A 27,892-nucleotide genomic window follows, 5' to 3' on the forward strand; every position below is an offset into this window, starting at 1 on the left:
ACGAAAACTAGCGCCCTTGTCAGAGTGCAAAGCCACAGGTGTTTGAACTTCTGTCTGGTGAGGGATTCATGCATGTAGTTTAGATCTGAGATATAAGTGAAGTTGAAGCCATACAGTCCTGGACCAGCCAAAGGTGGGATAATGAGGGTATACAGTTAAAATCATGCTTTCATGTCCGCCTTTTTGTCTTCTCAATCTGGCCACTTGTCACAACATATGTAGCTGATGTCAATATTCCAGTGACAGAATTAATATTTGTTAATGAGCGCTAGTCCGTGCAAGTTCACTCAAAACATTTGCCTTTTTCACATGCATGCAAACAAATCTTAATATAAGCATATTTCTTTAACCGTGTTTTTGAGTATAAGTCTTAATATTACTCGATTTTCATACATGGCTTGGCCTTTTTATATGACAGTGTAAAGTGTTTCAACTGCCAACATATTTTTTATATGTATACATATCTCGTGTGAAAGGCAAGATGGCGGAAAGCTCTGGCCTGTATTATTGCCTCAAACAAATTTTGCCTTAAAATCTGGTTCAGTACTGGATCTTACTTAGTTTTTAAGCCAGAACACTATTGTCATGACAACTTCATGAGGGGGGGTGGAACCCGCACGGTTTTGCGCAAGAGATAACCTTTCCTCTTGCGCATGGAACGCAGCCATCTGTCAACACCAAGCCATACACCTATCCCACCTGCAGTTGGCAAGCAGGCAGGGGGATTAGAGCATTACGGAGGGTCTGTCTGTTAGACATCTTTATCTATGGTATGCAAGTGACTGTTTAAAAGCCTTATTGCGTATGATGGTTTGTATGTTCACCTCCTCAAAGTTCAAACAATGCTCTCCCTTGTACTCATGGCACTTGATACTCTACCCTGAAGCCATGAAAGTTGCAATACGTTTATACTTTCCACAGCTTTATTTGAATGGGTAGCAATATTTATTTGAGGTACTATTGGCATACCCTTTTCCCAGGGTATAGTTGTAGAGTATTTTGGATCTGAATTAGTGTCACTTCCAACCTATGCATATTATGATTATTATTGCACAAATTTTACTTGTATTTTGAGACTTGTCAGTATTTTTGCGTCAACTTCACGCTGACCTGCCTTTTGCAAGTCCTTGTTGGCTATCCTTTTGTGATTTGCCATTTATAATTATTATAAACAAATACCTCATTAATGTTGTGCATATTCTTATACCCGTTTTTTGTACAACTGCTTAAATAAAAGAAACATTGCAAACAGTGTTTTTAGTTTGATGCATTTTATTGTAAAAAAACATTTTCTTTTTGTTTGTTTTCAGTTATACAATTGAATAACTGCCTTATGTAGATGCAAAAAAAAGAAAAAACACCTTGATGTCAGCTCAGGACATTTGGAGTACCAATGGACAGGAGTAATGGAGCAAAGGTCGAAGGAAGTAGGGGGGGTCTTATGCTTTGTTAATAGTCAGTGTGGGGGGGAAGGGCGGCGGTGGTGTCCGGTTGTCCAACGTATGGCTAGAAGCAGGGGGAGATGTGTTGGGGGGTCCAAAGTCTGTTTCATAGAGGTGATGGGTTGATTTAATTTACCGTATGGTAGAACAGTTGGGGTGTGTGTTGCCTTGGGCTGGTTACTGTTGGTTAGAGGGGTCAGGGGATGGTAGAGGCGTCGGCAGGGGTCAGTATATGTCCCGGAGCCCCAGGTTCCCGCGGTGGGTGGACAGAGTGACGCTGTAGCAGTAAAGCAGGTCAGTCAGCCACTGCTCCTGTGCCTCACCCTGACAATAGCGCTGGAGGGAAAAAAAACAACAGTCAGGACACACCCGACCCACAGGGGCAAAGCAAGGTAGATAAGACGCCTCTGTAAACTGCTCCCACACAGAATCGTGGAGGATAGTCACAGATATAGTGAATGTAGTTTGGTGGTTTAATCAGGAAGCTTTAAATGTCCATCAACTAATCATGTTCTAGACTGAGCGAGATTAGTTCATTCTGGTGCTTGGCTAGAAGAAAACCTTGCACCTGCAGCCACTGACAATAGGTGGGCCTCCCTGATGTAAATTAAATTAGCTAGCCCAGAAATACATGGGGTGCTTTTCAATTGGCAAGAAGGCTCTTGTGCAAAGAGAATAATGGAACAGGTCCAAAGCTTGACATTTTAAAATATGTCTTAGGACAGGGGTCACCAACCCCGTTCCTGGAGATCTACCATCCTGTAGGTTTTCACTCTAAATTGGCCCACCTGATTCTACCGATTAGCAGCTGGAGTTCCCTAGCTGTTGAGTGAGGTGCGCTGGCTGTGTTACGGTCGGAGTGAAGACCCGCAGGAGCAGGGCTGGTGACCCGTGGCCCGTGGGTCCTGCGTACCGTCAGGTCCTGGATGACGTGCTGCAGGAGGGCAGCGTTGGCCAGCATGTGGTTGCGGAGCTGGCTCTGCCGCAGCAGGAAGGACAGCATCTGGGCCAGCTGGGAGAACTCCTCCTCGCACAGGTCCGACACGTGCAGCGACTGCAGCACCAGCCTCAGCAGCCGGGGGACGCCGCTGAGCGCCGCCAGGCACACGCCCCGCACCGCCTCGCTGCCAGGGAACAGGGGACGGCCCGTCACGATCGAGCGCTTTCATCGGGGCTCCTGGCTGTGCGCGTCGCAACAAGCCTCCAGCCCCCATTGCCAAACATTACTGCTAATGAACGTTCTGAAATGGGTTCTTGTAGGACGGCGGGTTTCGGTGCACAGGCCTGGGGTACGTTCGAAAGGCACAAGTGTCACAAAAACATTTCACAGATTGCATAATGGGACCTTGGACTTTTTAAGTTTGATTAGCCCTGGATCTTCCAGCCAGATCAAATACATAATCTTTTTGGATTCAAATGCCTGTCTGGTGAACCGTAACCTATATAATCCTCTCTGCGCAAAACCCACCGTCTGGTCCTCTTGGGTTATCTCAATTGCACCAGGCAAGATCAATCGAGGACAGAAAAGCATTTGAATCCAAAACAATATCTGACCAAGTATTTTGTCCTTATTTGACCCAGGGCTTCTCCCAGCAGCCTCTGTGTGAAAGCGTCTGTGGTTGTTCCCAAAACGAGACGTTGCTGGTCTTTGGGGGACAGGAGCGCTGGTGCATTGTGGGAGGAGGTACCTCTTTTTGCTGTTGTCCGTGATGCCCTGCTCCTGCTCCAGCAGGCTGAGGAGGCTCAGGCAGCAGTCGCTGAGGAAGCGCAGCAGGACCTCGTTGGGCAGGAAGGACAGGTCGAGCAGACAGGACACCACCCGCAGGAGCGCTGCTGCTGTACTGTCAGGCAGCACCTGCAGACCCGTCTGTCCCCGGAGACCGGACCGGACAGAGAGGGAGGGGTATAGATAGATACAAATTCGTCATTTGTTACTTTCATTTGTTCTTTTTTCAACATTGCATGCAAAAAGGCTTATAGCAAAATTGTCTGAATTTTCCCCTAGTTTGGTAAAGGCCATATATCCAGTTCTTTGTTCACAGAAGGGGGGGGGGGGGGGGGGGGGTTAGTGACTAACAGTCAAAGAAAGCAGTTCTGACTGGAAAGTGAGGCTTCCTGAGCCCTAACTTGGGAGGGTGCTAGTGTGCTCACAATGAGCCAATGAAAAGACCTACAGATCCCTACAGAATACTGTGGTTCATTTAAAAGCACAGCATTGAAAGTAGTCATTGAAAGTATTTCATGGTTTCAGCTTTTTCCAGATTCACAAAGCCTTGAAGCCACATAAAATGTTTTTTTTTCTTTATCTACTTCTAAGGTGGGCAAAAATACATAAACAAAATACAAAGTCTACTTATCTTCCTTCCTGCTTTGTTTGCTTTTGCTATAAATGATGTACACAAAATATGTGCACCCGATAAACCAATAAAGCATCCTGATTCGAACAGACCCACAGCGCGCTTACCAGGTTCTTGCAGATGGCATTCTGCAGCACATCAAAACACTGGGAACGGGCACCCACAGTCTCCAGGCAGTGACACACTTCCTGTGAGGTGAGGGAGACATTGGCATTTCACTAACATTGTCCAGATGTATATTTAGCCACTGCTTTGGAGCCAAAGTAGCAACAGAAGAATGGAGTCACAGTGACATGTACTATGTTAGAGGACACTTCAGTAAATGTGCAGTTGTTCCTTTGCAGCCAGAGAGATCGGATCTAAAAAGGCAATAAGACGTGTCGGTATTAAAGCACCCTGATTAAATACCTAAGTAGCTAGTGATGTCAGAGTCTGTGAGATTGTACACGATAATGCCACAAATATCTGACAAGATGAAAATAAGACCGATTTGGTCATTTTATGCACGCACAGGACATCAAGAGGAAAGATTTCCGGAAAGAGGTCACACTAAGCATCTTGGTCTCAACATAGACATTGGTGGGAAGAAAAGTGGATTATGGAAGACGAAACTGGTAGAGAATTCAGGCAACAACCAAGTGTCATCACCGCTTTGGTCTGCAGCTGTCTGTCCAGTGTAAGGGGTTAAACCCTGGCCTAGGGAGTGTGTGGCAATAATTGGAGTTGACACTGCAAATTAGGCACAGGCTGAGTTTCCCCCCCCACCTCCACCGTTATTTCCCCCCCAACGATATTTTATGAGCACAAACAATAAATAAGTCTGTGCGTGTGTGTGGTAACGAGGGTGAAATCAAATTACAATAATGGCATTACTTTCGGATTGGATTACAGAACAAATGAAAGGATGCACACGTGTCATTCAATTTGCCTTTTATTATTAGCCATTCACGGCCATTAATCAAGGGGAACGAGATTACAGGATGATTAGAAAAGCCTCAAATTATTATCTCCTAATTGGTAATAACAAGTTGTACCCCCCAACCCCACCCCCACAGTAGCGGTGTTGAAGGGCCTGATGTTAGCACATTTCCTCCGACTCTTCAGATTGAATTCAAACCACCCATTTAGGAGCAGTCTGCCAAAAACGGTTGTTTATCCAATAATTATTTTCGGTGCTGGGGACAGTGCTCAATTCAGCTCCAGATGGAAAAATACGAAGGGCCTGATATACAAAGACCTTTAGCATGTGCAGCACCTATTAGCACACGCAAAACTAACAACCAATGATTGGTGCAAAACAAATACCAGGACCGATCATTGAATCGTGTTATTGTTTTTGCATGTGCTTAACGGCTTTGCACGTGCTAAAGTAAGTCAGGCCCTAAATTGGTGACTTGAGCCCAAGGAAGCCACTGCAAAGGCTGGAAGAAAAACATGTAACAAGCTTGTTTAGCCAATTCTCATTTTTCTTATATAACTGGTGCTTTTCTATTCCTGGGGGATAGCCACCCACCAATAAAAGCACAAAGCACATGACTGCTCATCAACAAACTATGACAGCACTGAAGTCCACCTGGTTGACAATCCTTTAAAGAGGAAGAAGTACACTCATGACACATGATCAACTGTACCAACAAGCTTATTTCCCCCCCCCATCATCCCACCTTCACCACCACAGAGGTAACACCTTGTATCCCTTTATAATTTAGGAAAGACTTTAACCATCGTTCGAGGCCAAGCAGAACCTCCATTTGAATCCCATCAAATCTCATGAGCACTCAAACCTCAGATACGCACTTAGGAACCACAAAACTTTTGAGAGGTGAAGAAGTGATTTTCTTCCAACTTTCCTTCATTAATTTCCGTTTCCATCAAACATTTCCGAGAGAAGGTGAGAGAGGATGGGGCCACAAACCTAAACCTGCTGGCATTCTAACGGTGAAATAATATCGTCTCATTAGCGGAATTAGAGCGGACGCCATTCGTCCTTTAATCACTGCCCAGCGCATCCCGCCCATCCCTCTCCTCGCCCGCCACTGATTGACTTGGACGTGGAAATGAAAAAGTCAAAAACTTAGGCTTTAATTGTGGTGTGAAATTAGTGATCTTTCTTTTTACATTATCATTTCTTGTTGACCTCCCCTCCCCCAGGGCTTGGTTTTGTTCTCGTTTAATTTCCATGGAAAAATGTCAGGCCCAAATCATTTCCACCAGCGCTCGTTAGCATTTATCACTTTCCACAGGCGTCTTGATAACCGGCCGCGGAAGGCCTCCCCGTGTTATTGGAAATGGAGTGCACCTTGACGTGCGCGCTCTGATAAAATTTCAACTGCCGGCTTTCTCTTACTCCTCAAAATGTCTGGAGTCAGCTACCAGAGGGAAGAGAGGGTGTGCCGTGAATACCAACCCAAGCTTTGGCTTTTCTCTTGTCCTGCATAGACCAACAGGGTTGCAGAACTTGTAGTTGTGACTGCCTTTTTAGTTGTGCTCTCAACCTCAAGGTAGGCAATGCACAACATGAAAGCCCCTAACCTATTGAACGGCCGGTATTTTTTTTTTCCTGAAATTAAGTGAATGTGAAATACCGTAAAAACCATGTAAAATACGGTTTAGAAAAGCAGTGTGAATCATGAATTTCCTTGCATGTGTGGCTTGAGCTGCAATGGAGGACTGCGGCAGTGTCCTGCCCATGACTCCCCCAGCCCGGTTGGAGCAGGGCTGGGGAGAGAGTCTTAGCCTTGTTGATGGGGAGAAATTAAGCCAAAGTGCATCTAAATAATTTGTTTGCTAATTAAATATCAGTTCTAGTTGGGGGGCCTTTCTCTGCCTGGGATCAGCCACAGGGAAAGCCAATGCCATGGCATGCTGACCAATGGACTTGTAAACAACAAAGGAAGGGGGATTATTTTCCCCAATGTGGCATCACCCCATCCTGCATACATTACATTGCATTATTGGCATTTGGCAGACGCTCTTATCCGGAGCGACGTACAGTTGATTAGACTAAGCAGGAGACAATCCTCCCCTGGAGCAATGCAGGGTTAAGGGCCTTGCTCAAGGGCCCAACGGCTGTGCGGATCTTATTGTGGCTACACAAAGGATCGAACCAACAACCTTGCGTGTCCCAGTCATGTACCTTAACCACTACACTACAGGCCGCCCGCTACAGGCATACCAAATACAGTGAAACACATTAAGACCTCCTCAGTGTAAGCCAGTGATTATTTCCACACAATACAATATGACGGTCCACGGTCCAATGACAGCAGTCTCTTAGTGATGAGTGTCACTTACTGACTACAGTGTCCTCTAGTGCAGTGGTTTTCAACCCTGGTCCTGGAGTATCCCTGTGTATGCTGTTTTCTGTTCAAACCTTTATTACCATTCCTGAAGTATGAAGAGTTGTTCATTATTATTTATTAGATCAATTTAAGGTCCGGTATGGGACACATATAAAAAAGATATTCAGCCAGTCGGGTACATTTTTTGACAGCTACTGCTTTCACTTTCTGTTACGTGACATGGTTTTCGAAAGAAAGTAAATTTTGTATTGATTAATGAATTGATACACCTACAGTTGAAATAAAATCAATTCTTAAATGCTGACTACGTCCACCTGGTCATTGATACTAACCATACGTTGAAAAATTGTTCCAAGAATTAAACACAGTTTATGCTTTCAATCACCTTAATTAAACGCATGATGTGCTGGAACAAAAACCAGCATATACAGGGGTACTCCAGGACCAGGCCTAGTGTGTGAATGAAATTAATTCTTGAACAACTTCAATGATGAATCTCTGGAGAAAGTGTTTATTTGGGAAGTACCAAGTAAATGATTTAATGGCATTTCAGGACTTGCAACCATGCATGAGAAGAGACAGAGGAGGTTTAAAGGTATAATAGGTAATTTAGAACCTCTAACAGTCAAGAGAGGAATTGCAGCAACAAACACCCTCAAACCACAACACCCACCCCCTTTTCTGCAAACGCACCCCCCATGCAGCTATACAATGTTTTGTATAGTATCAGTCCATCAACTGTATATTTTGAAACCGGAATTTAAACACTATAAACACAGGCAGTGTCTTTTTAAATGATAGGAAGGGATTTACAATGGTCTTGTAACAATGTTTTAACACAAAAATCTTAGCTATTGTACCTTTAAAGAGAAGCTAAAATGCAGTGATAAAGAAATGACTGAAGCAGGGATGGGGGATGGAGCGGAACGTTATGGGTGGGCCAAACGGTCAGGGGTGCACTCACCTCCACGATGACCCAGTGGTGGCTGAACTGCTCCTGCAGGGTGGGGTACACGCTGAGGGGCGAGAGGGGCGATGGTGGCAGCACCGTGTCCTCGCCAGCGTGCTGAAGGGCCGCCAGTTTATCTGAGGAGAACCCTGCAGACCGCAACCCACGCCCAAAACCTTGTCATCAGGGCAACACCTTAAACACTTAACATTGGGTCTAACAGACTTGGGTCCAATACGTAATCGCTTTGGATTTGAATACTTTCCTGTGCTTGATTGATCTTGCCTGATGTGATTGAGCCAACCAAGAGAGCCAGAAGCGTTTGCACTTTTTGAGAGTATTTCTTAGGTTCCAATACACCAGAGAAGCACAGTAGAAAGTGTAGAAAAGCATTTAAATCCAAAACAATTACTGTGCGCTGTACGTATTTGACCCAGGTCACAATAGTGCTGAAGGGGAGAAGGGGGGGGGGTTGTTGGCTAGGCAGTGCACCTGCTGAGGGGACTGACCTGTGAGCGTGGAGAACAGGAAGCTGAAGTAATCCACGTCGCTCACGGCTACTTCCTGTCTCCCCGCAGACCAGCCGCAGAGAGAGGACCTGCAACGCAGTCAGACAAAAAACACGGGGAAAGAGATGGCCTTTAGCCAAATACAACGTCTCTGCCTATCCTACATTTTGCACACCTTTATCTCCATACTCAGAAAACAAAAAACAAGTTTCTCTCTGGAGAAGTGTGTCTACTAAATGCCATTAAAGTTACATTTAATTATCCCTTAGAAATTGACCTTTAGACCCTTGACACTTAAAACGTGCTGTGTGTCAGTAAGCCCCCATTCTTTTCCACAGACTACATGGATTATCGGCATAACCACATTTTTATGAAAACACTGACGATGCTGAAGGCACATGGAACGGCCATATTGAAAGCCGTTTTTCAATAAACTATATTCAAGAGAGATGTGAAAAAATTAAAAATAGCTAAAATGCCACATCGTAAAAATATTAGCTGCCGCTTTGCTTTAACAAAGACGTATTGGTCAAAAGAGACGGCACGAAACAATAAATATCAGCCAGAAGGTGAAACATCTTTAAATAATGGTCACTTATTCACATTTGTAAACTCTCAATACAACATAGTGATGCTTTAAAATTGTAATCGTTATTGAAGGAAAAGTGTCATCGGGCCATTTGAAGGCAGTAAAATTTCCAATAATATATGAAGCGTTTTACTCGACCATGTTTGAAATGGTACAGGTTACGCAAACTGACATATCGCCTACAGTAAGTGCAACAGAATCCGAGGAAAGAGAAGGAGAAGGGCGAGCGTCAGAAGTCGCACATCCGCGAAACGGGCCACCGGAGCCGACGTCAAGCCTCAGAAACGGGTGAAAGAAAAGCGAGGGATTAGGTGAAAAGCGAGAGGACCGAGTCGGACGGAAAGGGCAGAGCTGCGTCACCTGAATCGATGCCCCGCCTGCTACTACTACTACTACAACTACTATTACGCAAGCTCCTCCACCTCCAGGTTATTCCGCTCCGCTCCGGTGCTGATCCGCTCTCAGATTACAGGGCGACGGATCTATTAATGTCAGCCTAAATATAAACCACAGTCCCACAGAGCCTCCGTTTTCCTCCCGACAGGAGATCACGATTTCAGGGTGTCGTGCCACGAACTGTAAACTACCAGGTGTGACGGTTTCCTCAAAGGCTTACATCGACTCACGCACAAACACGTAGTGTAGCAGCGAGACTGTACAGAGTAAGATCTGCTGGAGAGTTCAGTCAAGATATTAACGATAGTCCTCGCATGTGGCCTAACTCCGTATTTCTTTTTGTAGCACACTTGCTTTCTTCCACTGAAAACAAAGCTCACGTGACTCTTTGTTGATACAAACTGAAGCTGCTATTGGACACATGTGGAGATAAAGAGGTAGTCCATTACAGTTGTCTTGATAGAATTCTTAGGGGGGCGGGGGGTGGGGGGGGGGGGTGAGGTGGACAAATGGGGACACCCCTCTTCTCGTGACACCCACCAATCACACACAACTGGGTCACCAGGAAAAAAACGGAATAAAAAAAAATTAAAACGTATAAAATTCTTTGCCTGTAATTGGTCTGTGGGTGGATTTACATAAGAGGCCATGGGACACGTGCAGGTTGGCTGGTATCGGCTACCATCCCATCAGTACCCAGCTTCCCAAAGGCTCCTTTGTGCTTTCAGAAAGGCCCTCTTTCATGCCCTCCTGCTTGCCATCCCCTCCCCCCACACCACCCCTGCCCCCTAAACCTGGTTTGAATAACAGTGGCCCAGTGAGACGGGCACTGTATCCCCCCCACACCACCACCACAAAGGCCCTAAAGCCCTGCCAGCCCCACGGTCAGCCAAATGCCTCAAAGTTACGCAAAGACCGGAGGATGTGGTGCCTACATCACGCACACCGGCCGCTGGCCCAGATCACCGGAGCCTCGTGCCCGGCCCACGCACTGAAGAGCAGAACGAGAGAACGAGCCAAAGGGCAGAACAGCACTTTCCTGCTTCTCACGCTTCACTTTTCGGAACATGGAGGACCAGGCCTCCGGCCCACACTGGCATACCCTTCTTCCCAGTGCCAACCAGTTCACTTTGACCACTGAGAGGAGCTTTGCTCTTCAGGATGGCCAATTCAGAAACTCAAGGGAGAGTTCTCTCGAACCTACAGCAGCCAGCCAACGGGGTTCAAGCAATGCCCTAAATGACCACTCCTCCTTCAGTAAGTATTCAGACCCCTTCACTTTTTGCACACTTTATTCTGTTGCTATTTTTAAACAGTGAAAACATGTTTTTAGACATTTCTGCGAATTACAAATCAAAAACTGAAATCTCTCATTTACATAAGTATTCAGACCATTTGCTGTAGCACTCTGAATTGTTTGCTTTAATTATCCTTGAGATGTGTCAAGAACTTCATTGGAGTCCACCTGTGGCAAATTGAATTAATTGGACATTTTGAAAGGCACACCACCTGTGCATGCAAGGTCCCACAATTCATGTCAGGAGAAAAACCAAGGCAAAAAGTCCAAGATTGTGGCGGATCTAAAGCTATCAGTGTTCCCAGGAGCACAGTGCCCTAAATAATTGTGAAATGGAAGAACTCTGGAACTAACTGGACTAGGACTACCTAGAGTCGGCAGTCCAGCCAAATTGAGTAACCAGGCAAGAAGGGCCTTGGTCAGGGACATGACCAAGAACCCAAAGGTAGGACATCTCCAGCAGCACTCCATCAATCAGGCACTTATGGTAGAGTGGAACTTACCACGGAAGCCAAGTAAAAGACATATGACAGCCTGCTTGGAGTTCGGCAAACAGCACTTAAAGGACTCTGAGAGGAAAAAGACTGATGAGAAAATTGAACTCCTGAGGAGAATATCTGAGGAGAAATCTGAATATGGCTTCTAATTCTGAGAGGATCTGCCAGGAAGAATGGGATAAACTGCCCACATCCAGGCGTGCAAAGCTTGTAGAGACTTACCATTACATTACATTACATTACATTAATGGCATTTGGCAGACGCTCTTATCCAGAGCGACATACAACAAAGTGCATACCCATAACCAGGGATAAGTGCACTGAAAGACCCTAGAAGGAAGTATAATTTCAACTGCTACCTGCAAGAAGCTACCTTACCCAAGAAGACTCGAAGCTGTAATTGCTGCCAAAATTGCTTCTAAGAATATTTTCACTTCGTCATTATGGGTTATTGAGTGTAGATTAATGGAGGAAAAAACAGACAATTTTATCTGTCTGCAACGCAATAAAGTGTGCAAAAAGTGAAGGGGTCTGAATACTTTCTGAAGTCACTGTAAATAAACTCCACCGCAAAAATTTACATAAAGCACATTGAAGCCTCTGAGGAACTTCTATTCTGAAGATTGTGTCAGGGGCTTTCCCAAACTGAGACTGACTGTGCTTTACGAAATTAGGCTTCAAGTCTCACTGCTCGGATCAGATCTCTCACTCCCCACACTGAACTTTTTGTCTTGGGTATGTACAAAGCCTTTGCATGTTCAAAACAACCCTTTAAATAAGACCTGAAGTCAATAGGATACAACATTTAATAAATTCTGTCAGCCCTACTTGTGTCAACTTGAATGAAGAGTGGTACGGACAGGTCTTAGGTCTGCTTACTTTGTCGAACGAATGTGACCGTTTTCCTCCCTCCCCAAATCGCACGCATGGAGAAAACGGCATACTGTGACTGTGGTAGGAGCAACACTGCCCTCTATCGGCCACTTCTGAGTACAGCATGCTGTAACTTGCTGGCAAGCCCGTAGGAAACTGAGATATCCCTGATATTGGATTAAATTATGATTTTAATGATGATTTTAAGCCTGGATGAAAACCATTACCCAGAATGTGTTCTTATTACCCACACACTGTTCTCAGAGAGGCTACAGGGAACTTGACGGAACGAACACAACCATTGCAGTGCAAAAGGAAGCACAGTGTAAGGCAGATAGAAAGAGCAAGATCCCGTCACCCCTCTTTCTCACTCACGTTCACACCGGTAGCCATGCTTACACACATGCGCAGGTGTGTAAACTCACACGTGCATTCGCACACTCAACCTACAGCCTCGAGCTTCCACCATATGCTGGACTGAACACGCTGTCAATCAAAGTCAGAAGGGAGCTCATCATTCTGTGCTTAAAGCAAACCATTAATATCTAACTAATTTACAAGCAAAATAAATACGAGTGCATCCATGCACCTTCTGATCCCTTTCCCAGCTGTTAAAAGAATATATCTTTCTGTAGCCTCTTTTCTCCCCGTCTGAGGAAAGCAAAAAAAGACCAAAGCAAAGCTGTCCTTTCTTCTTTAAAAAAGCCAATAACTCTGCTTGAACAATGCAACCATCAATTCAACCAACTCAAGTTCCTGATACCTGCGCACACACACACACAATCTCCTCCACACATTTAATCCAAAATTCTTACACTGCAGGAGGGTCAACTGTAATAGACTTGTCTGGTGCGCATGAGGCCTACAAACACGGTAAAAATCAATCGCTCAGCTGGCGTTCTGCTTGCCTGGTCAATACAGGTTCTTTTTCCCCTCCGCTCCGCTCTCAGGTAAACTGGCATTACGATGCGCTTCCCCCGCAACATGGAGTCGCATCCAGAGAAAATAAACTACAGAGACCGCTATACAGAGGCCAGCAGAGAAGGCAGAAGAAACATAAAACGATCCCTCCACAATAAGCACTAACACCGAAATCAATGGGAGACTTTTGGCAGTGCAAAGAAAGATGAGGGGGTTTAAAACACTATAAACGTCAGGACTGGTTAGAGTGGCCTGAACTCTCGGGCTACACTGAGTGGGTGCTTTGTTGAGGGCCATTACGGCTCAACAAGTGCGTCCAGTCACAGCCTAATGGGGGAAAGTAGACAACAAGGACCCGCGTGCGGCTCCGCATTGATCCCACGCCATGCGCCTCATCGCTCCCTGATTGGGCCAAATTGTTTGATTCCATTAGCAAGGAAAACTCGCTGGCTCCCGTCTCCGCTTGGTAACCGGGGACGACAGTCGTTCTCCTAAACACTCCAGACAAATGGGCCCGCCATGTGCTAGGATCAGCCACAGGGCCCGCTTCAGAGAGCCTTTCCCCCAATCAGACTTAACCCTCGCCTCCTCTTGATTACATTCACTTTATCACTAATGGCTAATTAATGTGAAGCCTTTTTTATCTTATAACCACTAGTATTCACACTACCAAACCATCGTGGCATAGCTTCGGGAGGTTTTACTATCAGTCTTCGGCTGGAACAAAATCTAAACGCCGGTCATTGCGATAATCACATTTTAAAATCCTTCACCATTTTCATTTAGTTAAACACTTTTCATTTCTTTGTTAACATAATTGTATGTGCCCAAATGATTCAGTATTGCTACAATCATACAGCCATCAGAGCCCATCTGGGGGCAATTGCTTGAAATTAGCCTGATATGCACATACATTTTGCCTTCAATGAAACAGGAAATGGTTTAATTGCATTAGAAAAATATGTCTTAGCGCTCAGTGGCTAGGCGGGAGTGCTCAGTGGCTCGGCGGGAGTGCTCAGTGGCTGGGTGAGAGTGCTCAGTGGCTAGGCGGGAGTGCTCAGTGGCTAGGCGGGAGTGCTCAGTGGCTAGGCGGGAGTGCTCAGTGGCTGGGCGAGAGTACTCAGTGGCTGGGTGAGAGTGCTGAGTGGCTGGGTGAGAGTGCTCAGTGGCTGGGTGAGAGTGCTGAGTGGCTGGGCGAGAGTGCTCAGTGGCTGGGCGAGAGTGCTGAGTGGCTGGGTGAGAGTGCTGAGTGGCTGGGCGAGAGTGCTCAGTGGCTGGGCGAGAGTGCTCAGTGGCTGGGTGAGAGTGCTGAGTGGCTGGGCGAGAGTGCTCAGTGGCTGGGTGAGAGTGCTGAGTGGCTGGGCGAGAGTGCTCAGTGGCTGGGCGAGAGTGCTCAGTGGCTGGGCGAGAGTGCTCAGTGGCTGGGTGAGAGTGCTGAGTGGCTGGGCGAGAGTGCTCAGTGGCTGGGCGAGAGTGCTCAGTGGCTGGGTGAGAGTGCTGAGTGGCTGGGCGAGAGTGCTCAGTGGCTGGGCGAGAGTGCTCAGTGGCTGGGTGAGAGTGCTGAGTGGCTGGGCGAGAGTGCTCAGTGGCTGGGTGAGAGTGCTGAGTGGCTGGGCGAGAGTGCTCAGTGGCTGGGTGAGAGTGCTGAGTGGCTGGGTGAGAGTGCTGAGTGGCTGGGTGAGAGTGCTGAGTGGCTGGGTGAGAGTGCTCAGTGGCTGGGCGAGAGTGCTCAGTGGCTGGGCGAGAGTGCTGAGTGGCTGGGCGAGAGTGCTCAGTGGCTGGGCGAGAGTGCTGAGTGGCTGGGTGAGAGTGCTGAGTGGCTGGGCGAGAGTGCTGAGTGGCTGGGCGAGAGTGCTGAGTGGCTGGGCGAGAGTGCTCAGTGGCTGGGTGAGAGTGCTGAGTGGCTGGGCGAGAGTGCTCAGTGGCTGGGCGAGAGTGCTCAGTGGCTGGGCGAGAGTGCTCAGTGGCTGGGTGAGAGTGCTGAGTGGCTGGGCGAGAGTGCTCAGTGGCTGGGCGAGAGTGCTGAGTGGCTGGGCGAGAGTGCTGAGTGGCTGGGTGAGAGTGCTGAGTGGCTGGGCGAGAGTGCTCAGTGGCTGGGTGAGAGTGCTGAGTGGCTGGGTGAGAGTGCTGAGTGGCTGGGCGAGAGTGCTCAGTGGCTGGGCGAGAGTGCTGAGTGGCTGGGCGAGAGTGCTCAGTGGCTGGGTGAGAGTGCTGAGTGGCTGGGCGAGAGTGCTCAGTGGCTGGGCGAGAGTGCTCAGTGGCTGGGTGAGAGTGCTCAGTGGCTGGGTGAGAGTGCTGAGTGGCTGGGCGAGAGTGCTCAGTGGCTGGGCGAGAGTGCTGAGTGGCTGGGTGAGAGTGCTGAGTGGCTGGGCGAGAGTGCTCAGTGGCTGGGCGAGAGTGCTCAGTGGCTGGGTGAGAGTGCTGAGTGGCTGGGCGAGAGTGCTCAGTGGCTGGGTGAGAGTGCTGAGTGGCTGGGCGAGAGTGCTCAGTGGCTGGGCGAGAGTGCTCAGTGGCTGGGTGAGAGTGCTCAGTGGCTGGGCGAGAGTGCTGAGTGGCTGGGTGAGAGTGCTCAGTGGCTGGGTGAGAGTGCTGAGTGGCTGGGCGAGAGTGCTCAGTGGCTGGGCGAGAGTGCTCAGTGGCTGGGTGAGAGTGCTGAGTGGCTGGGCGAGAGTGCTCAGTGGCTGGGCGAGAGTGCTCAGTGGCTGGGTGAGAGTGCTGAGTGGCTGGGCGAGAGTGCTCAGTGGCTGGGTGAGAGTGCTGAGTGGCTGGGCGAGAGTGCTCAGTGGCTGGGTGAGAGTGCTGAGTGGCTGGGTGAGAGTGCTGAGTGGCTGGGTGAGAGTGCTGAGTGGCTGGGTGAGAGTGCTGAGTGGCTGCGCGAGAGTGCTCAGTGGCTGGGTGAGAGTGCTGAGTGGCTGGGCGAGAGTGCTCAGTGGCTGGGCGAGAGTGCTGAGTGGCTGGGTGAGAGTGCTGAGTGGCTGGGCGAGAGTGCTCAGTGGCTGGGCGAGAGTGCTGAGTGGCTGGGCGAGAGTGCTCAGTGGCTGGGTGAGAGTGCTGAGTGGCTGGGCGAGAGTGCTCAGTGGCTGGGCGAGAGTGCTCAGTGGCTGGGTGAGAGTGCTCAGTGGCTGGGTGAGAGTGCTCAGTGGCTGGGTGAGAGTGCTCAGTGGCTGGGTGAGAGTGCTGAGTGGCTGGGCGAGAGTGCTCAGTGGCTGGGCGAGAGTGCTGAGTGGCTGGGTGAGAGTGCTCAGTGGCTGGGTGAGAGTGCTGAGTGGCTGGGCGAGAGTGCTCAGTGGCTGGGTGAGAGTGCTGAGTGGCTGGGCGAGAGTGCTCAGTGGCTGGGCGAGAGTGCTGAGTGGCTGGGCGAGAGTGCTCAGTGGCTGGGCGAGAGTGCTGAGTGGCTGGGTGAGAGTGCTCAGTGGCTGGGCGAGAGTGCTGAGTGGCTGGGCGAGAGTGCTCAGTGGCTGGGTGAGAGTGCTGAGTGGCTGGGCGAGAGTGCTCAGTGGCTGGGCGAGAGTGCTGAGTGGCTGGGTGAGAGTGCTGAGTGGCTGGGCGAGAGTGCTCAGTGGCTGGGCGAGAGTGCTCAGTGGCTGGGCGAGAGTGCTCAGTGGCTGGGCGAGAGTGCTCAGTGGTGGTCGCGGGTTGAGTTGTGGTCGCGGGTTGTTGGGGGCCTGGTTGGCCGGCGGGGAGGTACCTGAGGTGCACGAGCCGGATGAGGGCCGCAGCCAGCCCGGCGGAGATCCTCCCAGTGGTGCAGCAGCGGCTGAGACAGGACAGCAGGGCGGGGGGCAGCAGGGGCAGGAAGTACACCAGCTCCATTAGCCGCTGCTGCGATTCCATGGGCAACAGCACCACACTGCCCTCCTGTGGATCTGCAAAGGCATAACACCTCAGCCACCTGCCAACACACGGGATCCCAAAGCTCCGCATCTCTCACTGCCACATGAAGAAGATTGTCCACGGTTGACAGCTTTGTCTTAAAAGGCCCGGTAATTTCACACGTAGTATTTAACACACTACTACATTGAAACGTCTCAATTTTCATTCTAGTGTACGTATACAAGACATGCAGCCATTTTAATATTAATATGAATAGTGAATAGTGACAGCGATTGCCATGTGACAAATGGTGTAAGATTCTTTTAAGTTTAAAATGTGTAATCTGTTGTACTCCTTCAAGGGCCTCTAGATGCCCCTGATCCCATGTTTGGGAATCCCTGACAATTACAGATGCTGAAGAACCTTGATTGAACCTTGTTAATTATAGCAATGGACTCAGTCAGGGAAAGAGTCCAAGACTGAAAGCACAGCTTTTCTAATCACTGAATTGACTGTACAGCTAAAACATGACCATTACTTGATACATAAATAAGAATTTCAGAACCCATTTCCACAACCCAAGGAGCCCATTTCCATAAGCATGATGGTACATCACTGGTATGAGATACAGACAGGTTTATAGACCATTTCATTTTTTTTTTTATGAAAAACCTGCAGTTTAAGCAATACCCAGGAAATCATGAGATGCAATTAGCAATTCTTTTATTTACTCAACAGAAATGAAAACCAAAAAAAAGGATGGAAGACCCAGCTCATGGAACAGGCAGAATTAAATGACAGTTGAACACCCTCAAACAACAGAAAACAACCTTTCGTGGAGAAGGCTGCATGTTCAGATCCGAAATCTCTGCAGTCACAGCGGCGCGTCAGAAAATTAACAGGCAAAGCGCTCCCCCTATTGGCCACACACCAGTACTGTGGATGGAAAAACTTGGGAGAGAATGAGACACATGACCTAGGGCTACTCCTCATTCCACCCACAGCCCCCCACCCCCCCCTCGTTTAATGATCACAGATAGAGACAAATTACCCGCTTACGCACTTTGCTGATGTCACAACCCGGCGGACAAAAGGCGTCTTGTGATGGCTGAAAGGCGAGCTCTCCAGTGCACTTATCACTGTGCTTTCCTCCCCCCTCCCGTCGCTCCCCGCCAGGCCATCTGCTCGCTGCGCGGGGCGCTCCGGAGGTAAACAGGGGACGCGGCGAGGCAAGGGCCGAAAGCAAGCCCGTCCACGTTAACGGCCCCCACGCTGCTCCTCACGGGCTCCCGGTGTCCCTCTAAACACCACCCCCCCCCCCCCGAAACATGCCCCCGCACAACTCAAGCCTCCCTTCCATGACCTTCTCGCTCTCCCTCCTTCCATTCTCTCTCTCCCTCTCTCTCTCTCTTCTGCCAAGAACGGAGCCTCGGGCAGTTCAAAACTCAGGGGCTTGTGGGTGGGGCCTGTGAAAGATTGGCGGTCCAAAACTGGGACAGAGTTGGTCATTCTGTGGGGTTCACTAAAGAAAAATAAAAGTGCTTCAAACCAGTCTTCATTCAGACCTAGCATTCCCATTGTAAATTTATCCTCGCCCCCCATACTACAACCAGATTAAAGTTTTTTGTTTTTAGCTAATTTTACATGGACCTTCAATTGGCAGAGATGAGGAACTGATCCGCACTTGCCAAAATCCAAAATGAACCACTGTATTTCAAAGACTGACACTCTATATTTTATGAAAGGGGATTGTCAAGTGTTTAAAAGTTGCTTACATTCGTTGAATGCGTTTGCGGAAAATTGCAAGCAAACTGTGTCAAACCAAATTTGTGGGAATCCCCGCAACCATGATCCTCTGAACCATGACTCTCTGAACTATGCTGAGAGAACAGTACCCACTTGTCTTGGGAGGAAACCATTCCAACTAGCACACACTTCCAACACTTTCTCTGGGATCATATTCTGATCCAGTTTGGCAGAAACACATTCAGGAAAAATAACAGGTCAGTGGTTTTACAGCATCCCACCACCACCAAAAAATGAGACGGCTATACTATAAGAAAACCAACACAACAAACCTCAATGCACCACAATCTCTGCACACAGGATGAAAGTAACAGATTACAAGAGACTAAAAAGACATTTTCTGGTCATCAGCCTACCTCAGATTTGCATGGCCCTTCTGTGAACTGATTGGTATAAACGAGGAGATTCAAATATGTAAATTAAAATAATTTCACTTCACTTGAAGAGCCAAAATAAATGCAACACAAATAACTGCTTCTTCATTGGCTGCCCCCTTGTGGGGCAATTTGCTGCCCCCTTGTGGCCAAGACCACATAATAAATGGCCCACATGATAAAACAACACCCATATTGAAGGGTGTTGTCATTATAGGCAGCATGTGGCTTCAATTGGTCCACCTAGAGCAGGGATCGGCAAATCACTGTCCTGGAGGTCCACCCTCCCTTTACCTGGGAGTCAGGTGTGAAGACAGTCTAACCAATCGGTAGAGCTAATTGTACAGCTAATGACCTGGGAGAAAAGAGAACCAGGGCCTGACATCTAAAATTAATGCTGTCGGTAGCATTTGTTTTATATTAATTTCTTTGTTTTTTGGATGTTGCTTGTTTGCATTCTCTTTTTTTGTTGTTGCTTATTTTATGGTTGCTTGCAGGGTCATCATTTACTCCCGCATTGATAGGAACAGAATTACTCCAGATTTTAAACAGAAATGTACGACGTCATCATCAACAACACAATACTTTCGTACATAAGCAAGCTAGCCACCCGCAATCTTGCTGTTCTTGCGGTTTCCCCACCATGCAAACAACAAGCTCCAGCATCATGACCAAAAGAACACAAGCTCTTCTGGCAGTCCTGCACCAATGATTGTGTCTCTGAAGATCAGCAGGTTGGAAGATACTGCTGTTGGTGAATTCAAATCGGACGGAGTAAAATAATATCGACATTCGTTTAAAGACCAACAGAAGAGCTCATTCGCAGCCGCTGGGGCAAATGTATGAAACTCAATGTTCAGACAGGACAGTGGAGCCCTCTCACAGCAATCCCATTAACATGACTCAGCCTGGGGGTGGACAACAGGCCTTCCTCTTATTGGGCTGCAGCCCTAAAGATGTCTCTGGAAATCTCTGTCTCTGGAAATTATCAGATCCTGAGTCTGCTCCACAAGTAGTGAAACAAGCCAGGATCAACCAGTAAAAACTATTCACATTACATTATTGGCATTTGGCAGACGCTCTTATCCAGAGCGACGTACAGTTGATTAGACTAAGCAGGAGACAATCCTCCCCTGGAGCAATGCAGGGTTAAGGGCCTTGCTCAAGAGCCCAAGGGCTGTGCGGATCTTATTGTGGCTACACCGGGATTAGAACCACCGACCTTGCGTGTCCCAGTGATTTACCTTAACCACTACGCTACAGGCCGCCACATCAGAGTGCGTTAAACGGTGAGGGTTTGAACCTTGAGCGAGGGCGAACGCTTGCGACCGTCCCTTACCGTAGAGTCTGCAGGCGTGCGTCTGCAAGCTGTGCAGCAGGTCTTTGTTCTTCCACGCAGCTGCTGCCTGAACGGTGTGCAGGATCTGTGCAGACAGGTGGGGGTTCCGTGAGCCCAGCTGCACCAGCTGCAGGGGCAGGGCAGCCAGCCAGCGAGAGAGCACCTTACTCCTGAGGGGGGAGAGGGGGACACGGTCAGTGCAGAGCTTTAGGGCAGGAGTGTGTCAAATGAGGTGAGTGGGAGCATGGCGGGGGGGGTACGGTTGTGGCAGAGGGGGGTACGTGGTGGCAGAGGGGGGTACGTGGTGGCAGAGGGGGGGTACGGGTGTGGCAGAGGGGGGTACGTGGTGGCAGAGGGGGGTACGAGGTGGCAGAGGGGGGTACGAGGTGGCAGAGGGGGGGTACAGGTGTGGCAGAGGGGGGGTACGTGGTGGCAGAGGGGGGTACATGGTGGCAGAGGGGGGTACAGGTGGCAGAGGGGGGTACATGGTGGCAGAGGGGGGGTACAGGTGGCAGAGGGGGGTACAGTTGTGGCAGTACCTGGCTATGTGAGGCTGTGCCTGGTGCTCCTGCAGGTAGAGTCGGCTGAAGAAGCGCAGCAGCAGCATCCTGACGGGGAGAGTCAGGTTCCTCTGCTGGTACTGCACATGCACTGCCTGCAGGAGCTCCTCTGTCACCGCTGGCAGTGCACAGATCACATGGGAAATACACGCCATTACACACACATACAGACGGACACGCTCGCTATTGGTACGGACTGGAACAACAGGGCTCACCACAACAGATGTGAGGAGCTGTTCCAAGTTAGACTGGGAATTAATAACCCTTTCAGTACCAAGCCCAATATGAAGTGGCTCCACCAAAATCCCAAGGAGTTTTGGTTGAGAGAATTAAGAACATTCAGTCGGGTTTTAATAGGGGCTCAAAACAGTAATATAGCAATCATTATGATTGGTTTTAAAGGTATAAGGTCGCTTGCGCCATATGGCACTCTTGCGATGTTACGATAGTTACGCTTGAGTACCATATGGGACTGCAAGGCTTAAATAATTTGTCAAACAGCAACACAAATTCAGCTTTTTCAGTATTGCACTTAGGAGCACCCACTCTGCCGTTCAGCACCCAAGCGACCCGGTGCAGCACTCACCTCTGCTCCTGTGCGTGAGCACCAGCCTCCACACCACCTCCAGCAGGGCGGCCAGATGCCTGGAGCTGAGCTTGACGCCGCTGGACAGGGTCTCCCGCACAAAGGCCCCGATGGGCCCCAGCCACTCGGCGTCCTGCCCACCCTGCGGCCGGGAGCTGAGGGACACCATCACCTGGCACAGCGTGACGTTCAGCGCCAGGGGCTCCACTGCGGCCCCGCCCAGCCCGGACGCCTGCTGCTTGGTCCTGCGCACAGAGACCCCCGGTCACAGAGGGTCACAGAGCCGCCCGGTCACAGAGGGTCACAGAGCCGCCCGGTCACAGAGCCGCCCGGTCACAGAGGGTCACAGAGCCCCCCGGTCACAGAGCCGCCCGGTCACAGAGGGTCACAGAGGGTCACAGAGCCCCCCGGTCACAGAGCCGCCCGGTCACAGAGGGTCACAGAGCCCCCCGGTCACAGAGGGTCACAGAGGGTCACAGAGGGTCACAGAGACCCCCGGTCACAGAGCCGCCCGGTCACAGAGGGTCACAGAGCCCCCCGGTCACAGAGCCGCCCGGTCACAGAGGGTCACAGAGCCGCCCGGTCACAGAGGGTCACAGAGGGTCACAGAGACCCCCGGTCACAGAGGGTCACAGAGACCCCCGGTCACAGAGGGTCACAGAGCCCCCCGGTCACAGAGCCGCCCGGTCACAGAGGGTCACAGAGCCGCCCGGTCACAGAGGGTCACAGAGACCCCCGGTCACAGAGGGTCACAGAGGGTCACAGAGACCCCCGGTCACAGAGGGTCACAGAGCCCCCCGGTCACAGAACCCCCTGGTCACAGAGGGTCACAGAGCCGCCTGGTCACAGAGCGGTGAGGCCTTTTCACGATTCTGAGAAAAACGCCTTCTACAGGCCGCATCGTCGCTCAAGTTCCCACGACCGTGACTCAGAGACAAGCGCAATCAGGGCTCTGCTGCATACAGTGATCCTACAGCCCCTCCCCCTTATGCCCCTCCCCCTCACATGTGCCAGCCAGCCACGGCTTCGGCAGGCGGCTTGGTGTGCAAGTGCAACGAACTGATGCCCGCATCAAGGTCCGCTGCTTTAGCCGTGTGCCACAGCGGCACTGACAGCTGCCTATTCTTAACAGCTACATTTACTGTTGAAACGGATTTCATATAAGTATTCATAAAGTGGTGTGACTGAGGTCAATGCTACAGAATTTGAGCTTAGCGTTGCCTTCTTTAATATGGTCATTGAAACTCTGATCTACTGGAACATCCTGTGGTTGAGAAAGAAGACCAACAGGAACTACAGGAGTTGAGCCTCTAGTCAGAATCTGTGGCTTGACACTGCCCCCCCTCCCCCTTTGCTGCTCATCACAGCTCCTACACCAGCGACAAGCCCCGCAGCCCCGCCCTCACCTCTTCATGTCCCCCTTCTTCTTGTGTTTCGCGACCTCCAGCAGACCGTATGGGAAGTTCTTCATGAAGTGGTGCTTGAAGTCATTTAAGTATGAGCTGCGGAACCAGGCATCCTAGAATGGGAGAGGCATTAGACATGACACAAAGAATTAGGCTATAAGAGTTCTTAAAAACCGATCTGACAGTATACCCAGAATAAAAAACAACCCATTTAAAAGATTTGGCAAATGATTCACAGAAATAAATAACTTTTGCTTTTTCCTAACATTTGCATTGCTAAATGTTACTGAAACAGGTTGCAATCATGTTCTCGTGGTGTTTTTATTTTTAAATGACAAAAATGGTCACAATTTCTAATCGCGAGTGACTTTCTGGGTACAATGAGTCCAATGAGTCAAATGTTTTGGATGTTTTTTTTTTATGAATATATATAGAACCTCCCCTCTGGCAGCAGATGCAGAAGATTGTAAAAATAACTACAATAATAACATGTAGTATACTAATATATCAATTGAGGTCCAGCTATTTAAGTTTCTGTCAAACACCTAACGCCCATCAACAAGTAAAAAAAAAAACACAATTTCAGTCAAAACATAATATAATATTTCATAAAAGCTTTTGAGAACAAAATTAGATGCTCACTGATCTAAAATGGAGTACTGAAAACTCCCTCTTGGTGTGTTCACTGTCCTCCTAAGAAATATTCACCCGTAGGAGTGATTTCCTCCAAGGCAGAGTCTTCCATTTAGTCTTAGGCATCAAAAAATAAATTTTTGTTGTAAAACATCATCCTTTTTATGTATAAAGTCTGAAGAACTGTTTTTGCCGGAGAGTAACGGTCTCCATGCGTGTACCAAAAAAGTTGCGGTTTCGTTACACAGTTGTTATGCGTGTTGTTTTATGCAAGCATAACAAACTATACACCAGTGGAAATATCATTTCATTAGCTAAAATGCTACTCAGATGTCACTGTCATACCATACCACTAGCCCAGGGGTCAGCAATCCTGGTCCTGGAGAGCCGCAGGGAGAACTGGCTTTCGTTGTTACACAGTACTTAATTGATCAATGACAGCAGTTGATTACACAGTTAACTCATATCACCTTGTTTCTTGGGTCTGAATCGGTTGCTTACTTTAAGGTTAGAACAAAAACCAGCACACCCTGCGGCTCTCTAGGACCAGGGTTGCCAACCCCGGCCCTAACCAGTTGGATGCTGAACTTGCTTGCACACGGAGAGGAGAATTGTCTACACATAGCAACTGCTTTATAGGTAGTGGTCTGAGAACCTCGTAATTCCAACCTTGTGACATGGACCCTTGTGTTTTTCTGCAACATAACAGCTCATTTCAGCTGGACTGCTGAAAACAAGGGGAAACCAGGGGAAAAACTACAAGTTCCAACCTGAAAAAGGCACCCTATTGACCCCAATAAACAGCTGTTACTGCAATGTAGATGACATATGCCTTCCAGCCATGAAAATATCCACTCAGCACCTTACCAGTTACTTGGTATTACAATTACAGTGTTTCTGGGGCACTTACCAAGTCGTCCTTTTGGTGGCGCGCTGGGGTTAGGCGGCGCAGCAGCTGCAGGATGGTCAGGACCTGGTACATGAGGGACATGGACTCAGGGGCAAGCAGGTTGGTACTGTCCGTTTTTCCCTGTTCACTCGTCGAGGCCTCCACCCACACCTCCAGCAGCAAGGGCACTAACGTTTCAGCAAAACCCCTAACGGTCTCCACTGAAATCAGTCCTTCTGCAACTCCAGCCCCAGGCTCTGTTTCGGGCCTACAACACAGAAATCTATTTTTCATTCCGTTGCAAAACCTGGCTCATTATCTGACAATTACCAAGGGAAATAAATCTTGATTGATCTTTACTAGACTGTAGAAGGATAAACATTTTCTGTTGAAAATAAAGTGATTGCTTTTGCAACTAACTAACATAATAGGTACTACAGCAGCATGTTCTTAAGAGATATTTTCTCTCGTGCAGTGGTTCTCAAACTTGTTCCTGGGGGACTGCCGTGTAAGATGGTTTACATTCCAATTACAATCTCAATCCCAGAGTTTTAATAAGCTGTTAAATTCTCTAAATTAGGTATATAGGTACAGCAATTTCAGACATAATGAGGCTAAAGTACCCATTTTAGAGAAGATGACAGCTAAAATTCTGAGATTTTGATTGTGATTGGAACGAATATCAGCAACAAATCTGCACTTGTACCTCAGTCGGAATGTGGACGACGCTGCTGGCTGGGCCCCAGAGTTCTCGTACACCTGAAGACCACCCTTCTGAAGTGTGTGTTCCTCCCAAGTGACCTCCAGGGGAGTGACAGCACCACGCCCTCTATCTTCCCTGTCTAGGAAGTCCCCAAGGGACCCCCTCTCCTCTGCCGGCCTCTCCTCCACCACTGCCTGGAGGAAGCCCCCCAGCCTGAGGGGAGATACCTGATGAGTTTGCTGCAAAACTTCTTGATAGGGTGAATATAAATGAACACGTAAATACAGTTCAATGCAAATGTATTTTCCTCTGTACAAACATTGTTATCACATTAAACAATGACTACGAGGCAAAATACCAACATTAATTTCATGACTTTTGTTTAGCATATTTAAGTGTAATACAACAATGGCTTTCAAGAACAATCTTTTTAAATCATGCTTAAAATAGAAACCCAAAACATGGCAGTTCATTCATTAAAATACTGCAGAAGCCATCAAGGTACTGTGGCTGAGGTCAGCTGAAAAGCCCACAGAGCCAAAGGGGCTTATGGGAGGTGTTTCAAAGTGGAAAGACAACAGTGCAAAAAATTACAGTAATTTAATATATATACATATAAATTAATAAACTAATACTACTGCTGCTACTACTGCTACTACTACTACTACTACTACTACTACTACTACTAGTAGTACTTATTATTATTACTATTACAATTGTTGATTTTGCGTTTTTAATATAGATATTGAGACTGTGATTATCATAAAAATCCAATGAACATTTAACGGTTAAAAAAAAATTCTAAACATGTATTTGTTCTTTTATAGTTTAAACAACAAATGATTAACTTCCCTATCATGAAGTGTCATTGTGAGCGGTCTTCTGTCATGTAGATTCTGATAAATACCTATTGTTATTGTAGTTTACAACAGATGAGATGCATTCTGTCAAATACCTTGTGATAATTCGCTGTTGTTACCATAAAATAAAATGTCTTGCGTACCTTGTGAGCACCGTGAGCCTCCACTGCTGGGCTGTGACGGTGCGGCCAGGGACGACGGACAGGGACCAGCCGCCCACCTTCCGCTCCTCGCCGCCCTTCCCCGCCGGTGACAGGCGGCGCTGGGAGATGAGCTCCAGGAAGTTCCTGAGGAGCACGGTGCAGCGAGCAGAGAGCAGGGCAGGGTAATGCTCAAGCAGGACATCCAGCACTCGCAGGGCGTCCTCCTGGATGCCCTCTACAATGTGCGTCATGGCGCAGGTGAGGTGCGCGCTGAGGAGGGGGAAGAAGGGGGCCACCCGTTCGGTGGGAACGCACTGGGCCACAAAGCGGAGGAGGCGCACGGAGGCCGCGCGGACCGTGGCGTCCTTGTCTGTGAAGACGGCGGCCACCTCGCTCAGCACGCTGGACAGGTGCTGGTCCAGGAGGTGGGGGTGGAGGGACAGCAGCTCCCGCAGCCCGACCAGCGCCCCCTGCTTCACTCCACCACTGTAGTGGTGCAACTGGGACAGGAGGTCCTAAAAGACACATGCCAGCATACACTTATCGGAAGCACACTCTACACTGAAATTAAGACAGATATCTGCTAATGAATGGACCTACTTAAAACACTGTATAATGTAGAAATATATAACTGTAAATATATAACTAAGCAAAACCAGTTCTAAAGTAAAGACATGTTAAGAAGAACTTAACATAACTTGCGACATTGATACCTTTATATTTAGGTGACGCTGAGTAGTGGGTCCAGAACCATCGGTCTTTAGTTGCTCCGGGAGATGTATGCCTTTAGTCCTGAAGTTGACGTCCGTTGCATTATCAGCTTTGGGCTTCCTTTTTCCGACCTTAAGTTTGACTTTCTGAAAATCGTCCTGCCTTTTCCTCTTCTTAGTCATGTTAGCGATCTGTGATAGGAAAGAACGTTATCATAGCAACGACCACGCTTTGCGTTGTACTTGGACATGAGAATTAACGAGAATGGATGGAAACAGCACTCACGTAATGCCAGGCAAATTTTACTAGATGGCTATATTGAGTAGGCGTGCTTCAAATAATTCATAAAAATAAATGTCAGTCGACGTACATTAACTTTTTCTTCAATGGCAATCAAAACATCAGTTAACCAATCAAGGCTTATCAGTATCTTGTAAAACCTCTTTGACTGAAGAAAACGCATCTCTTTTCATCCCGAGCACAGACTAGAATTTAGGCGAGCCAAAATTGTCTGGGCAGTTAGCAATGCCGTAATCTTCAGATTGTATAATTAACTTAGCTGGCAAGCACGTATATCACTATTAAGCCATACATCCCGGTTATACTCATGTCATCTTAATAAAACCCAAGCCACACAAAAAAAACAAGCAGGCTGCAAGCACGCAGGGTAGCTAGCTAGCCAAGTCAAGCTAACGTAGCGCAGCTACACAAGATTGATCTTCGCGATATAATGACAAAAATACAGATACTTACTTATGTTATCTGGCTAACTAGCTATATGTCAAATCCAGGGGTGTATTCCACCGCTATTCATCCAACACAGCTACCTTGCAATACGTGCGCTTCCACAGTAACCTTTCACTTGAGCTGATGGGGACTTGCAAGTTCTCTCGTGTCTATTCTTCTTCTGTGAATTATAAATCGGGTAAACGAGCAT

The 27,892-nt window shown here is 48.3% G+C and overlaps 2 protein-coding genes across 4 annotated transcripts in view; one reads left to right on the top strand and one right to left on the bottom strand.

The window, feature by feature from the left end:
- invs (inversin) overlaps positions 1 to 1,253 on the top strand; it is a 50,389-nt gene extending 49,136 nt beyond the window's left edge. For all 3 annotated transcript variants that reach the window (XM_061227524.1, XM_061227436.1, XM_061227605.1), the window contains one exon: positions 1 to 1,253. This exon is cut by the window's left edge and continues 367 nt beyond it. The gene's annotated coding sequence lies outside the window, so the exon portion shown is untranslated.
- A 1-nt stretch (position 1,254) lies between these two features.
- tex10 (testis expressed 10) lies at positions 1,255 to 27,863 on the bottom strand. Its single transcript, XM_061227876.1, has 16 exons — positions 27,709 to 27,863; positions 26,958 to 27,146; positions 26,245 to 26,759; positions 25,245 to 25,454; positions 24,560 to 24,806; positions 23,017 to 23,129; positions 21,611 to 21,855; positions 21,004 to 21,142; positions 20,465 to 20,634; positions 16,821 to 16,998; positions 8,560 to 8,648; positions 8,066 to 8,199; positions 3,907 to 3,987; positions 3,131 to 3,309; positions 2,356 to 2,566; positions 1,255 to 1,778 (listed from the first exon to the last, which is right to left on the bottom strand). Exons 2-16 carry the CDS (start codon positions 27,135 to 27,137, stop codon positions 1,668 to 1,670), a joined length of 2,802 nt encoding a protein of 933 aa, XP_061083860.1. The 5' UTR covers positions 27,138 to 27,146; positions 27,709 to 27,863; the 3' UTR covers positions 1,255 to 1,667.
- Positions 27,864 to 27,892: the final 29 nt, after the last annotated feature.

The sequence above is a fragment of the Conger conger genome, chromosome 1 (genome assembly GCF_963514075.1).
Source record: "Conger conger chromosome 1, fConCon1.1, whole genome shotgun sequence".
Taxonomy (NCBI): Eukaryota; Metazoa; Chordata; class Actinopteri; order Anguilliformes; family Congridae; genus Conger; species Conger conger.

Coding starts and splice junctions, on each gene's coding strand:
- tex10 (XM_061227876.1), bottom strand. CDS start 27,137: ATGACTAAGAAGAGGAAAAGGCAGGACGATTTTCAGAAAGTCAAACTT. Junction 16,999..20,464: donor GCACGCCTGCAGACTCTACG/GTAAGGGACGGT, acceptor ATGCCTTTGCAG/ATCCACAGGAGGGCAGTGTG. Junction 3,310..3,906: donor ATGCCATCTGCAAGAACCTG/GTAAGCGCGCTG, acceptor CTCCGGGGACAG/ACGGGTCTGCAGGTGCTGCC.